This window comes from Silene latifolia, chromosome 9 (genome assembly GCF_048544455.1).
Source record: "Silene latifolia isolate original U9 population chromosome 9, ASM4854445v1, whole genome shotgun sequence".
In the NCBI taxonomy this organism is placed as follows: domain Eukaryota; kingdom Viridiplantae; phylum Streptophyta; class Magnoliopsida; order Caryophyllales; family Caryophyllaceae; genus Silene; species Silene latifolia.
In genome coordinates this window covers 5,302,457-5,318,175 of record NC_133534.1, presented here as the reverse complement: position 1 = coordinate 5,318,175, position 15,719 = coordinate 5,302,457, and the positions used below count along the sequence as shown (strand labels likewise).

General features: G+C 45.2%; 3 protein-coding genes across 5 annotated transcripts in view; all 3 read left to right on the top strand.

The window, feature by feature from the left end:
* The window catches only part of LOC141598835 (F-box/FBD/LRR-repeat protein At1g13570-like), a 280,794-nt gene that overhangs the window by 141,559 nt on the left and 123,516 nt on the right, over positions 1-15,719 (top strand). The window lies entirely within an intron of this gene.
* The window catches only part of LOC141599542 (F-box/FBD/LRR-repeat protein At1g13570-like), a 51,323-nt gene that overhangs the window by 4,400 nt on the left and 31,204 nt on the right, over positions 1-15,719 (top strand). The gene's annotated exons all lie outside the window — the stretch shown is intronic.
* LOC141598833 (F-box/FBD/LRR-repeat protein At1g13570-like) overlaps positions 1-15,719 on the top strand; it is a 55,884-nt gene that overhangs the window by 16,897 nt on the left and 23,268 nt on the right. Inside the window, exons 1-4 of one of the 3 annotated variants that reach the window (XM_074418635.1) lie at positions 1,158-1,346; positions 2,825-3,631; positions 3,752-3,910; positions 4,010-4,468. The exons of 1 other annotated variant lie outside the window; for it this stretch is intronic. In XM_074418635.1, coding sequence (XP_074274736.1) covers positions 2,855-3,631; positions 3,752-3,910; positions 4,010-4,282 — 1,209 coding nt within the window. In that variant the 5' untranslated portion in view covers positions 1,158-1,346; positions 2,825-2,854 and the 3' untranslated portion in view covers positions 4,283-4,468. Of the gene's footprint in view, positions 1-1,157; positions 1,347-2,824; positions 3,632-3,751; positions 3,911-4,009; positions 4,469-15,719 lie in introns of those variants that run through there. One more of the 3 variants, XM_074418632.1, reaches the window with a different exon arrangement.

The following is a 15,719-nucleotide window of genomic DNA, read 5'->3' as shown; positions in this document are numbered from 1 at the left end:
GTGTGCAATTTAGTAGAATTGTGGGTGGAATTTAACAAGTCTTTTTTTTAAGTTGTTTTCAAATGACCGAATATATCTTATGTAAAAAAAAGCCATAATAAGCCCATAGCGACAATACGTTATTAACATATTCCTAACCTAACTCATGAATTCAGGACATATATGTATTTTTCTTGTATAAAAAAAATGACATAAGCTCATAGCGACAATACGTTATTAACATAATTATAACCCAAATCATGAACAGTATTGCTCTTTCACATACGCATTTTACTCTCTCACATACACAAATTACCATTTTATCCCTTTTACTTTTTCAACTTTCTCTCATCCCATATGAAACCACCCACTGCCACCGCCTTCGCCTTTATCCCTGTACCTGGCAACCACTAACAACCCACCGGAAACCACAGTCGCTTTCCCTAATCGACAACTGGCCCCCACCCATCAGAGTCACCAGACCGTACCATTTTCCCGAATCGCTCTACTCCTTCTCTCCCATATAGTATGTTATAATTCATTAATTAAAAAAAATGAGAAAACAATCAAGAATTAAATAGATGATAATGATAATTTGATTGAGATAATTAAACTGGTAGCCCATTCATTCGAGGAGATGAAGACTTGTGTATAAAGAAAAACAATCAAGTGCTCTGACCAAATTACATGCCGAAAGAAGTTTGTAGAAATTTCCGTTTTTGATTTTATAATACACAAATGACAAAATAATCAAGTCGCATAAATTAATGTAATGTTTTGATAAATTAGACTAATTATTTGTTTGATATGAGAATTAAGTTTCATAATTGAAGAATTTGAGTGAAATTAAATTAGGTTTTAGGAGGAAGAGAAAGGATAAAATTAAGGGTTTTTTTTGTAGAAAGAAGGGTAGTATTTGGAAACATTATGAAAATATGTATGTGAAAGAGTAAAGTCCGTATGTGAAAGAGCAACACCCATCATGAATTCATGACATATATGTAGAGTTGACAAAATTGACCACCCCTGATGCTCAGACTCAAGACTCAACTTTAGCCTGAACCTAATTAACCTGACAAAATACAACTCGAACCGAATGTTTATTATTACAAACTGATTATTATCCATAAATAACTAGATAATGGTTGACTCTAAATGTCCCGAACCTGAACAAATAGGACCAATCCAATCCGATCCAACCCAAACTCTTGCCAATTTGAAATTAACTCGGCCCAAACTGACCCGACCCAATCCCAGACCGGTTAACCATTTTGCGAGGTCTTTATATGTGATTTTCAAGGGGAAGAGTTGCCCATTTTGAGCAATATATCTTCACTCTCCTTTTCAACTCAAGTTCACACTTCTTTGTAAGTTCAATCTCTCTGCTACTGTAATTAAATTTTACAATCTACTTATTTTAGTATTATGTTTACATTTTATGTACATGCAATCTGATAATTGTTGCTGATATTCCCCCATCAACTTAATTTGGGTTTTCTGAGGAAGATGAACCCTAATTAATTCATAACTTGATCACTCCTCAAAATCTGGGCTAAACCCATTTTATTTTATCTTGATTTTGCTGTTATTTGTTACTTGATTTCAATCCCACAATTTCTAAGCCAATGTATGTATGTTGCTGTACTGTGCTTGCAAAAAATTCAGAAAATTAATGTGCTTATTTTGTTCCTAGCATGGCCGTTAGGGAAACCGGGGTTTATGGTTAGGCGCAAACTATGAATGAAATAAGGCGTACTAGAAAAAAATTGAAAATTTTAACTAAAACTCGGGAAAAAAATCATATTTTTTTGGTGGGTTGGGGGATGCTACTAGTTGGCTGCTAGGCCAAGTTCGTTCCACCACTGAGCATAGTTTGGTTCAATTTAATACGTTTTACAAATTTCTCGTCGTATTTGGTCGAATGTAGTAATTGGATCGAGTTGGAGAGAGTACTGAATGACTTATATAGTTGTATTTGATATCAAAGCACACTTCTGCTAGTGGAAGTCTCTTGCTGTAGATTTCTGGTGATGAGTAATGATTGCTATGACTACAAGATTGTCGCCATTTTTACGAGTTAGCTTAGAAAGCACGGGCTAATCTCAAGAATATTCATTTATCTGCTTCGTCATTTGGGTTTGGTTTGATATGAATTGACATTTACTAGAACAAGAACAAATCGATGTCCTGAATCTTAATAAAATGCTGGTAGTAGTAATTTTGAGGAACTAGAGATTGATGGAAACAAGGAATATGTGTCTGACTGTCTGCATCTTCAATCTTCATTGTCATACTCCGTATCTTTTTTAGTGAATTCAACTCTGCCAACTTGACATGTAGACTGTATATTGCCTGATTTCTTTGATCCGTGTTTAGCTGGCACGTACTTGTGCACGCCTTATCGTTTTAATTTGTCAGCACGCCTTATCGCATTGAGGATAATAACATAGACTTGTATCCCTTTATAGTAGTCCATGCCTTTTCCTCTGTCTTCGCAAAACATGGTGGATTTTTTCAGCAACAATTAGGATTTTATCAATGCATGGTCCTTACCGCTTGTCCCCTTACTTCCGCACCCGATCTGCATGTTTGTTAATCAAAGTCTCAAAATAATAGATTGCATGCCTTTTTTCTTCAGCAACATTTATACTAATTTAGTTTTGCTTGTGGAAGTCACTTTTAGTGGAGTTCTGGTTACTATTAATGATTTCGGAGTAAATACTAAGGTAGCATTCTTAGGAACAATGAATTGATGATATGCTTTGTGTTTAGGGTATTGACTCAAAATTCATCTCAAAGCACACTTTGAATAGTGAAGAACTCAACTTTTCTCCTTTTATTGCAGTCCATCGCTTGTTCCAAGTCTTCTAAAAGAATGAAGGATTTTTTCGAAAATGCTCCGGATCTTGTGATTGACAAAATCCTTGAAAACTTGCCGATTCGCATGGCTGCACAGACAAGCGTGTTGTCCAAACAATGGAGACGTGCTTGGTTATCACTAAAGATCCTTTTCTTTGACAGTGATTTTTGGAAACATTCTGATTGGCAAAAATGCAGCCGAATTATTAGTAACATTCTCCTCTATCACGATGGTCTCGTTCATAAATTTGATCTTCGTATTCCGTTTGATACATCGAAGGATTGTATGAGTCACAGCCAATGGATATCTTTTCTATCTAAAAATGGAGTTAGAGACTTATTCATTGGAAATAATCCGTCTTCTAGAATTGATATTTCTTCTTACATCTTCCAGTGCAAAAAGATAGTACGCCTAATGCTTATTGGCTGCAATTTAAATTCTCCCCCTACTGATTTCAGTGGTTTTCCTAATCTCAGGAGCCTTATACTGTTAGATGTCCACTTTAACAAACCAAACGTTTTCCATAGTTTGATTGAAAATTGTAAAGTTCTGGAAACGTTACACCTTTTTAGTTGGTTTGGTATGGATCATGTTGTAGTAGATTTGCCTCGTCTCCAAACCTTGGAATTGTTTGGCGATTTTGAGTCTCTAGCTTTCCGAAATATCCGTTGTCTTAAAAGCATATCATTGCACTCCTTGAAGTCCTTGACTGTGGAAACATTTGATGCTGCCAATCTTCTTGCAAATTCTTGTCAACTTCAGTCCATCACATTTGATGGTCAATTGTTTAAGGTAATGACGGTGTGCGAGTGCTAAGAAAACTACTGCTTTTCTTTTACTTTGAGAAGTAGATTATATAGTTTATTTTAATTTGCTCTCCAACCTGAAGTCCCTTCTCCTTGTGCATGTAAGTTATTTGTTGCAGGTGGTATCAAAAGATCTTCATCGGTCACATTCAAACACCTAAACGAACTTTGTCTTAGTAATCTAAGGCTGAGTGAATTTGGTGTTCTCCGTGATCTTCTGTCCATGATTGAATGTTGTCCCTACATTATGAAGCTCGACATTTCAGTAAGTAATTCAGGTTTATACGAATTCCTTTTTAGTTTACTTGCACATCTGTCGTATATTTTAATTGTTTTTCTTACATGAATCTACTTATTTATACAGGTAACTGTAGGTGTAAATGTTGGCCAGGACATTGTTGAATTCAACTACAACTACAAATTGGATCACCTCCGTGAGGTCATTATTAAGGGTATCACAGGATCAAGTGCGGAGCTCAAATTGGTTGAATACCTGCTTGCCATTTCAACTGTCCTAGAAAATCTGTTCCTAAAGTCTGGTGAACTTGGTATTGAGTCAAAACTGAAGATGTCAAGTGCGTTGATGGGGTTCCCAAGAGCATCTCCAAAAGCGCGTCTTTCATTTCTAGAGAATTAGGTACGAGGCCAACCTTGTCCGCTACACTGCCGTGACTGCTACCTACTGTGCTTCTTTAGGCCATTAGCTGCGTCCTTTTATTTTCCCAGTATTTTGTTGGTCACTTTTTATTTCTTAACGAGTCTGCCTCATATGATGTATTCTTGGTTCGTTTGCAAGAATGATACGCTCTTAGACAATCATTAAGACACCCGACACTGTTTTTTCTTGCTGGCTTATTGATTAGTGTAGTTAGTACAAATGCTCTAAGTCTCTCTTAAGATGAGAACTGATCAAATATGCTCCGACTTACAATAAAGCCATTAGTACAATTCAGATATTTTTCCAATAGAGTCAACAATGATGGCTTTCCTGGTTTTTTAAGGGTCACTCCTACTTGCAATTATTTTTAGAATTGCCATTTTTGTGCTTAAGAAGATTTTGAAGGTGTTTCAGAAATATGTACTTTTGTTCTAACTTTAAATGCATGAAATCTTTGTCAGCTCTCCAGTATGACACAAATTGAATGAAATCTTTGTCAGCTCTAATAGAGTACAATGCTATATCTGGTATAAAGTTAGAACACAAAATGCTCTTGTAGATTTCCAATGATTGTATGCCCTTTTATCCTCATTAAACTCTTGGAGAGTAGGCACTAATGGAACTACATTTGTTGTCCTAGCCCCATTTTTTATGCTGTTTTCGTTTCAGGAAAATACTCGCGTCTTTTGAGAGGACGTCCTCCTTACACTAAAAGGAGGAGGACCAAAATGGACATGAGGAGGAATAGAGGATGGTCCTCCTTCATTAAGTGTAAAGAGGACATTCTTCCGAAGGACACAAGTATTTCTCTTCGTTTTATTGGATTATGGGAGTCTCGGAGATAGCCGCTCTAAGTTTGATTCTTGCTTTCCTAAATTTAATGAGCCACCGAATTAACTGGGGTGAGAGTGGTGGTGCTGGGCGTGGGTTATTATCCATAAATAACTAGATAATAGTTGACTTGAAATGCCTCGGACCTGAACGAACTGGCATTACCCGATCCAATCTAAACTCGGAAAAAAGGTGAAAAAATGTGTGGAATTTAGTAAAATTGTGTGCAGAATTTAACAAGTCTCTTTTTAAGTTGTTTTCAAGTGACCGAGTATACTTCTAAACGAGATATTTTTGTGGGGAGAAGACACTTGAAGCTAGTCAAATCCCTTACAAAAAAAAACACAAAACAAAACCCACCCAACAAGCTAAGAAAATGTCAAAGCAACAAGAAATAGTTGTGACTGACGAAACTGCATTCTATCAGGATGACACAGTCCACAATTCCGAGATTAGGCAGTCCCACCTACCAGCCGAGTCATTCAACCGCGTGCGGGATGCCAATACTACCAAACACCGCCGTCCGCGGCCACGCGTCACATTGTCATGGGACATGTGGTCGATGCGAAACAAACTGCATTTCCTGGACTCGATGGGTAATCGCGATCACCCCGCCGCAACGATGGTGACGGCAGCACACCCGCAGGTGACCAGAGCCCAAAAAGTGACCCCGAACAACTTGTCCGGGGCAATGCAAGGAGCGGAGCATACTAGGACGTCGGCGGAGCCCATACTGCCAGTGGCAGACCAAAGTCCTTCCCTCACTCGGGGGAGGACAGCGTCGCCGCGGCAACGAGGCCACCCCCGAAGATATGAAGAAAGAAGTCCGACTCTCCAAAGTCGGGCAACAAGAAGCCCTTCCCACCACAGGGAGAGAAGTCGGACTAGGGGTGCGAGGAGTCGATCGCCACGTGTCGTTCGACACGTGGTCAGACAACCCCTCAATGCCTATGTCCTCGGAGTCTCCGTGCCGACCAAACTGAAGCTGCCGCCCCTATCATACAAAGGGGATAGCGACCCAACCGACCACACCGAGGCTTTCGAATCTTACATGTCGGTATGGGAGCAGCCTGATGAGAAATGGTGCCGAGTATTCCCAACAACCCTTCATGGAATGGCCTAGAGTTGGTACAAGGGGCTGCCTAACGGTTCGGTATACTGCTACGGCGACCTAAGGGACAACTTCGCCCCGATGCGCTGCAACAAGAGAAGGGCCGTGGAGACATCGGATCTCCTCACTATCCGACAGGGGGAGGACGAGTCTCTACGAAGCTATGTGAAGAGGTTCGACGCGAAAGCTCAGCAGATTCGGGAGCTAAATACCGAATTGGCGGCCTTCGCACTGATGAAGGGCCTGCCAAAAGGCGAGCTCAAAAACGAGCTGATCAAGTGCGGGGACCTCAACCTGGACTCCGCTAGGAGGATGGCCGACCAGGCCATAAAGGTGGAGGATTACCACAAGACCTGGGTAGGCCACAGTGAAACTGGGCACCAGGAAAGGAGGAGCCGCCGAGAGAATGCTGACGAAGGTCGCCATGACAATGATCGGTCACGGCCTGAAAAATCTAACAGGAAGCAGAACTCGGCGGGCGCCGGGGGGAGTTCGGGACCATACACCCAGAAGCGGTATCACGGTCTTACCCCCCTGGTCAAATCACCGGCCGAGGTCTTTGCCCTGAGCAAGAGTGAAGGGCAGAAATGGCCAAGACCTCCCAAGACAAGGGCGGACGGCGATACAAGCCAATTCTGCGATTACCACGGCCAGCCCGGCCATAAGACCGACGACTGTCGGCATCTGAAGAACGCCATCGAGGAGTTGATCCGGAAGGGGGCCCTCAACAAGTACGTAGCTGGGAACCCAGAATCCAGCTCTGACGGGGCGAACAGGAAATCAGTATTCCAGAGAATGAGAGTGATCCAGGTTGTAATCGGAGGAAACGAGAACGGCGGGTCGGCTAATGGGCACAAACGACATCAAAATGAGCTTTACCAAGCCATTAACTTTGTGCCCACCACAGCGATCCCCGCTCACATCGTCCCCGATATAACCATCGGAAAGAAAGACTACGAAGGAGTCGTAGCCCCGCACATCGACCCATTGGTAGTCCACCTAGACATAGCCAACCACTTGGTCAAGAGGTGCCTAATTGATACGGGCGCCTATACAAACATCATGTTCAGGGAATGATTTCTCAATCTCGGTCTGAAGATTGAGGACCTGAGCCCCTGCACCAACCCACAGTCAGCTTCTCCGGGCCGCCTGGTACCCCGAGGTCTATTAGATCTGCCGGTGATGTTTGGCCAAGACGGTGCGGCCAAGAATGTTTTTTCTGAGTTCGTGGTCATTGACGGTTCGTCCGCCTACAACGTCCTCATAGGTCGAGTCACCTTGAGTGAGGCCGATGCTGTGATGTCCATCCGGGCCCTGACATTGATGTATGTCTCGGACCGGGGGGAAGCGCAAAAGCTCGTCTCCAAGGACGAAAGGGACGAAACTGTCAATGACCAAATATCTGCCAGAGGGTGTAACATGCAATCCCTCAAAGTGGCGAAGAAATCAGAGAAGGGGAAGAGCCCATCCTTACAACAGGAGGGTGATCCGATGAGCACCAACAAAGGCGTCGGCATGGTCGAGGGGGCCGAGACCGAACAAATAGAAATTGACCCGGGCGCACCGTAACTATCGGTGTCGGTGCAGGAGCCAAAGATCGAGCCGACCTCCTGACTCTGCGAAGAAGAACAAAGACGTCTTCGCGTACTCGGCCGCCGAGATGCCGGTGTGAGCCGAGAGGTGATCGTTCACAAGCTGAACGTACTCTCCAACGCTCGCCCTGTCAAGCAGAAGATGAGGAACTCCTCGGCCGAGAAAGATGAGGCCATCAAGGCCGAGGTAGACAAACTGTTAGAGGCGGGCTTTATCATGCCTTGTACTTACCCTGAATGGCTAGCAAACGTTGTAATGGTAAAGAAATCATCAGGGGGTGGAGGATGTGTGTTGATTTTACAAATCTTAATAAAGCATGCCCTAAAGATTGATATCCCTTGCCTCGAATAGATAGCTTAATAGACGCAACGGCAGGCTACACTATCTTTGAGCACGCTCGACGCCTTTTCGGGTACCATCGGTATTCATGGCCGAAGAAGACATGCCTAAGTGCGCATTCATCACCATACACGGCACATACATGTATAAAATGATGCCGTTCGGTTTGAAAAACGCTGGCGCAACTTACACTAGGCTGGTGGACAAAGTGTTTCAAGATCAAAAAGGGCGAAACATCGAGGCTTACGTCGACGATGCTATTGTAAAAAGCAAGTCTGACGGCGAGCACTTGGCCGACTTGAGCGAAACATTTTGTTCACTAAGGAAATACAAGATGAAACTTAACCCAATGAAATGCAACTTCGGTGTCCGGGCAGGTAAGTTCCTCGGCGTACTTGTCGGCGCCGGGGGGAATTGATGCCAATCCGAGAAAAGTCAAGCAATCTGGACCTACCGGAGCCGAGGAATCGAAAAAAGGTTATGATCTTGACCGGAAAATGGCGGCTCTCGCCCGTTTCATCTCTCGGTCAGCCGAAAAAAGCACCCCATTCTTCAAAGTGTTGAAGGGGAATAAAGACTTCACTGGGAGGAACAGAGCACGGCTTTCGTGCAATCGAAAGCTCATCTTCAAACTCTCCCGACCACCGTCCAGGCCGATCTTTGGGGGAGACGTTATATCTATACATGGCGATTACCTCGGCCACGGTCGGTCGTAATCATCGAGAAAGAAGACAAGCAAGAACACCCAATCTACTTTGCCACCATACACTTGTTGCCCGCCGAAAGAAATTACCCGCCGATTGAAAAAGCGACCTTTCTTTGTCGTCGTTGCAAAGGAAATCCAAACCTTACTTCGACGCACATCCCGTGACGGTCTTAACCGACCAACCATTGGAGAAAGCATTGGAAAAATTTGAACAATCCGGCGAGCTCATCAAATGGGCAGTAGAGCTATTCGGCTTCGGCATCCAATACAGGCCGAGGCCCTCGATAAAGGGGCAGACACTCGCAGACTTCCTCGCCGAGTGCACATATCAAGAAGAACCAAACCCCGGAGTATGGGAAGTATACACCGACGGGTCCTCCACGGCGAATGGCTCAGAGCCGCATCCTTATCATCGACCCAAACGGAGACGAGTTTGAGTACGCCTTGAAATTTACCTTCTCGGCCTCAAACAACGAATCCGAATACGAGGCGGTGATAACTGGAGTCGAGCTAGCCAGAGCTGCCGGAGCAGAACACATTGTGTTGAAGACATACTCACTCCTAGTGACCAATCAAATCAGAGGAGAGTATGAGGCTCGAGGCGACGGAATGGTGAGATACCCGGAAAGGGTAAAAGGTCATAATGCAAAATCTTTCCAAATACAATGTATCCCCAGATCCGAGAACAACCGAGCCGACGCTCTCTCAAAACTTGCCGCTTCAACCATCAAGAATGTCACCGGCCGTCCGTCTTTGGTGGATATCAGGAATGCTAAAAGCATCACTGAGACCGTCGGCATGGTGGGCGACATAGAAGCCGAGACGACGTGGATGACTCCGATAATGAAATACAAACTAACAACAGAGTTACCGGAGGACCGCAGTCTCTCTCAGAAGATAAAAAGGATCGCCGCAAGGTACTTGGTGTTCGAAGGAGAACTATACAGAAGGTCTGTGATAAGACCACTTTTGAAATGTGTCGGCCCGGTACGACGCGCTCATACTCATCTTGACAGAGATTCACGAAGGCATCTGTGGACATCACATGGGGGCAAGAACGCTAGCCCACAAAGCTCTCCGAGCCGGCTACTTCTGGCCTACCATGCTTGAGGATTCCAGAGCTAAGACCAAGAAGTGTAAAAATTGTCAGATGCATGCTCCGGTGATACATGCACCGTCCCGAGACCTACAACCGGTGCTTAGTCCCCTTCCTTTTGCACAGTGGGGGATGGATTTATTGGGGTCATTTCCAACGGCCTCCGGAGGAAGAAAGTACCTGATTGTCGCCGTTGACTACTTCACCAAATGGGTCGAGGCAGTCGCGGTACCTGCCAAAACCACGACGGCCGTAAGAAAGGTAATCTGGGAGAACGTCATAACTCGATTTGGGTTACCCCAAGTCATGGTGTTTGACCACGGCCGAGAGTTTTGGAGTGACACGGTGATGAGCTGGCTAGAAGAGCTCGGTATCAAGTTTGCATACTCCTCCGTCTGCCACCCTCAGAGCAACGGGCAGGCGGAGGCAGCTAATAAAACAATCCTAAACGGGCTAAAAAGAAGGTTGAAGATCTAAAGGGGAGGTGGGGGTGATAAACTACCGGCGTCCCCGTGGTCCCTTAGAACCACGGAGAAAGAAGCAACGGGATACGATCCATTCCACCTGTCTATGGGTCCAAGCCGTCACGCCAATTGAAGCATCGGTGCGACATTCGAAGGCAAACCTTTGAGCCGATCGAGAATGAGGAAGGCCGAGAGTCTCCCTGACACAGTCGAAGAAAGCCGAGACACGGCACGGCTTAACTTGGCAGTATATCAAAATCGAATGAGAAGAGCATACAATCGTAGGGTCCACAAAAGAGACTTAAGAGTAAGAGATCTAGTCCTAAGAAAGTCAGCCGCCACCAACAAAGGAAACATCCATGGCAAAATGACGGCCAACTGGGAAGGACCCTACAAAGTGGTTGAAGAAATGAGGTCGGGTACATACCGGCTGACAGACATGGGGGGAGTGCCCTAATGAGCCACTGGAACACCGACAATCTTAGAAAATACTTCGTATAGCGGCGGAGGTGTCCGAGACCGTTGTGGGCACCCCAACGCTTGATTATATCTAATGAAGAATGTTCCAAGTTTTCTATCAAAATGAAATGTCCCTCCCATAGTCATACCAAGATATTTACAACAGCAGTCAAAACGTAAACTCGTTCATCTCGGCCAAAGACGGGAGTGACGAGGTAAACGCGACTTGCCCCACAGCAGTTGGTACTCGCCACAACGACCAACATGCTTAGGAACGTATAAGAACGGTTGAGAAACGCAAATCGGACGCCTCGGCTAGACCGAGAGTGAAAGAGGAAGCGATCAACACGTCTACAGATACGAACGCTGTCGCGCCGTAACCCCGATTGCCTCGGCCAGATCGAGAGTGACGGGGACACAACGATCGATACGCTAACATGTTCACAACGGCGGTTGGGAAACGCAAATCTGACTGCCTCGGGCGGTGGAGGAAGCGACCGACACGCCAACATGTTTAAAAACGTTAAGTACAGTTGAGATACGCATTCTAACTGCCTCGGCCAAAGCCAAAGGTAGCAACGAAAGAAAAAGCGCTCAATTAATAACGAAGGAAGACAACTCAGACAAAAATGAGAAAAAGACCTCGGCCAAGCCAGAGGCAAAATACACAAACTCTTATTAAAAAAAATGTTTACATGAAATACAAGGAAGAAGTCGACGGCCGTCCCCATAGGGATAGCCTAAACACTACCTACCAAAGTTTACAAAAAGAAGGAACAGCAAAAGGGTACAGACATAAGACATGAAGTGCCAAAAGATGGCAGGGAGGAAAGGCTTAATAATTGGCCCCGAGCAGTGGCTATCCGAGATGTCGGGTGAACTGTGACGACCGCCCGTCTCCCTATGCTGTTCTTTGCTCGCCACACCGGCGACACATCAGCAGATCATCTTTGGTGGGCGACCCAGAAGCTGACTTGGCAGCTTCAGCTTCAGCTACCTTTGCCCTCTCAGCTTCCTCTCTGGCCGCCTTCGCCTTTTCAGCAAGGGTCGCCTTCTCCGCAGCCTCCTCTTTCTCCTTCTTCACCTTTGCCTCCTCCACAGCCTTCGCCTCCGCGGCCTTCGCCTTAGCATCGAGCTTATCATCAAACAGCTCGTCAAATTTTTGCCACGGGAAGGAGCCTTCAGGAAAGAGCTCTCCGATCACATCCCTGGCGGCTTCTTCGGCCAAGTCCCGGTATTGGGCGCACATGTTAGGGATGACATCATTTTGGAGCGTCTCAATGTCCTCCTCCCTCTGGGCGAGGATAGCCTTTGTATTCCTGTGTGACTTCGATTGGGCCGTATACAGGGACTTCCATTCCTCCCTCTTCTTAACGGTAAAGTCGAAGGCAGCCTGAAGCTGGTCACGCTCCTCCAGCAGCTTAGCGGCATCAGCCTCCGCAGCCTCAACCTTGGCTCTCTCAGCAAGGACCGCCTTTTCAGCGTCCTCCCTAAGTTTTCGCTCAGCAAGGACCGCCCTTTCGGCCTCGACCTTGGCCCTCTCGGCTTCCTTCTTCGCGGCGGCGAACTCAAGCTGAGCCGCTCAAGGCGTAGGGGGCGACTTCGGCCATGACCTTTTCTGCTCCATAATATGAGCACGCCCATATCAGCCCACTTCGCCAAAGATCTTCCTAATCACGGGCGGGGAAGGCTTCGGAGAGGAGGAGATGACGGCGGCATCTTTATCACCCGTCTGCGCAGTCGCTTCTCAATACGCCGTTCGATGGGACCGGTGAGACGGCGGCGGTTGATCTACAAAAAATTCGGACAAAGCATCCATGTCAACGTTCATTGACATGCCGAGAGTCTGTCATCGGAACGCCTAATGAACCAGCTAAATCCCAACCACAGTTAGATCTGCACGAGCTTGGCCTTCTTGGCCGGAGGACCCATTTCTTTGCCGGCCTCGGTGGCAGTAGCAGCGGCAGCAGCGGCAGCAGCAGTCTCTTTTCTCTTACGTAAGAGAGGAGATTCCGCTGCCACGGTGACCTCCTCATCGGTAATATCGACGACCACCACCGTCTCCTTTTGGACTACAGGGATCGAAGACGAAGCCGGAGTTGACGCCGTCGCCGCCATAGATATTGCCTTTGGTTTACGGCGCGTCACTCTACTGGCAACCTTCGCCTGGGCCGCCGTCACATCTAGGGCCTTCAACTGCTGATCCATGAGGTCGTTTGGCGCCGGTCTGCGATCACGTGCCTGGGCCTTAGGATGCAAATCAACAACTTTCTTGTCCTTGTCAAGTCCCATCCTCAAGAGGATATCCGCAGACAGATCCGGGCCAAAACGGTCTGTAAAAGAAACGAGGCAAAAGTTAAACGAAAGAAGATAAACCAAGGCCAAGGTACAGAAACATTAAAAGCAGAGATGGGCCTCACACCGACCCCACTCACCCTGTTCGAGGGCCGGTATGAGGCCGACATGGCAGAGCGGCTCATCCTGAAGAATGATCTGCGTCGGGGGCATCCATCCCTTCGGCATCCCATCTTTCTCAGCCTCAAACAGCTTCATCGCCCGCCTTTCGTCCTCATTGAGATGGACCCTAAAGGCGTCCATCTTAAGCTTATGCCGGGAGACATATTTCTCACGCTCCCCCCGACTCTTACACCGCAAATTGACGCGGCTTTGGAAGGACCGGGGCAGTGGATAATCCCCTGGAACCTCAACATATACCCACCGTGCCTTCCAGTCCTTGCAGGAAGTAAGCTTAGGGACGGCGATATAACCTGGCTCGGTCTGTATGCTACACCACCCCTTGCCACCTTGGACATTCAGTCGAAGGTGATGAAGCCGGCGGAATAGGTTCACCGTTGGGGCCTCCCCCTTAAACTGGCATAGCCACACAAAGCCAACAATCGTCCTAATGGCCAACGGATGCAGCTGTGCCACAGCGACGTTCATTGCTTTAATAATGGCAGCAACGTATGCATTCAGAGGAAACCGGAGCCCATACTCCAGGTGTGACACCCTCAATTTTTAGCCTTAAATAAAGGCGTAAATTCTACGGAAAAACTGACAGGATATGTTTGTAATTGGTTTAACTAGATAAAACCTGTAATTTCAAAAAATTTCCTAAACCATTCACAAACATTTCCAGAAGGAGAGTGCCATAACCTGCAATTTCTAACAAACTAATTTACATACATAACTAAAGACGCGGGAATATAGTAATACAAACCAAAATTGAAGAGGGAGACATATGTCCCTTCAAAATATATACATAACCAAAAGATAAAAGGTTTCTACAAAAGAAAGCCAAACTAGGTCCAAGGTTTCTTTTGCTCACTAGCTCGTCTGTGTACCCCAACTAAGCACCATCAACCTGTCAATCGCATTTTATACAAACACGAAAGCCACAATTCAGTGGGGAGTAACTTCGAGTCCTCCCAGCCACGAAATGTCATAATTAATGTAACATGTAAACAATTTGATAAACCATTTACTTATCAAGTATTCTAACATGTGAACTCTAAACTGACCAATTTAAACTATCATGTGAAACATATAACAAATAGTAATCCAAACTTTATCAATTGTAACCGGCTTACATCTCACCTATTACAATTCATAAAATCACCATACAAGAAAGGGCAATATATCAAAGACGGGCATAAGTTCTTAGCACGGTCAATAGTCACTCTGTAACTCGAGTCTATACCACGAGGTAGGGAAGGTAATCGAACCGGTATCTTGGCTCAGCGGTTAATATTAATAAAACATGGCCAAGACACAACACAACCCTAGCCTAAAATCTGCGCAGACCTAGACATGCGTATACACACCACCGCACCCAAGACCCACAATTTTTCTAAAACAAAGTGAGTACCCTAAGGAGTCCACCAAAGGGTTGGCTAGTACTTAAGTGACCCACTTACTATCAAAATAAGTAACGAGGTCATGCCCCAACTTGGATATAAATCCACTAGTCAGGAACACAAAGGCTATCAAGCAGTGAACATATACTCGTCAAAGACTATAAAGACCTATCTATGATGAAGGCCGAAATACTCACCTAGGACCTAGTCCCAGCTAGTCCCAGCTTGAATACTTTAGCCCACACCACACAAGACAAGTAAGACACCCACTTAACCATAAGAGGGCAAAGAGTCCAACTTACCAACATAAATGCTAACATTCTATCATGTGAAAGGCTATATAAATGTCTATTCAATGAGACAATCCAACAAAGATCCTCAATAAGTATTCAATACCAATTTCCAATTCTAACAATATTAACCATATTAAAGGTTTCGGGGAATCTAGGGCCGTTTCTACAATATAAGAAGCTACTTAAATCAACTAACTACACATGTGAAATAAAAATATAATAAATGGCCTAAAACAAGAAAAAGGCCGATTATCTAATTCATTCAAAATTTCATCCAACCGAATTTTTACCCGCAACCCCACCTGCGGCAGTGCGGGTTAAATTAAGGTGACCAATCACACACATTGACGACATCGAATCGATCAAAGGGACCAAGGCTCGATTTTACGGACAATCATCAAAACATGGCAATTATTGCTATAAAATTTATTTGAGCCTATTCATTACAATTTCATTTTAAAATCTATCATAACATGTGTCAACTACCATAATAAGCATACTTTTTACTATTAACACAATTTTCACTACTAACATGATTCAATTCAAAGTGTACTCAAGTGTAACTTATACTAAACATGTCATTAATGAACCCGAAATGACAAATATTGCATGAAAAACCGTGAAACAAGCAACGGGCTGACCCGGGCCAGCCATGGGCCTGCCGGGC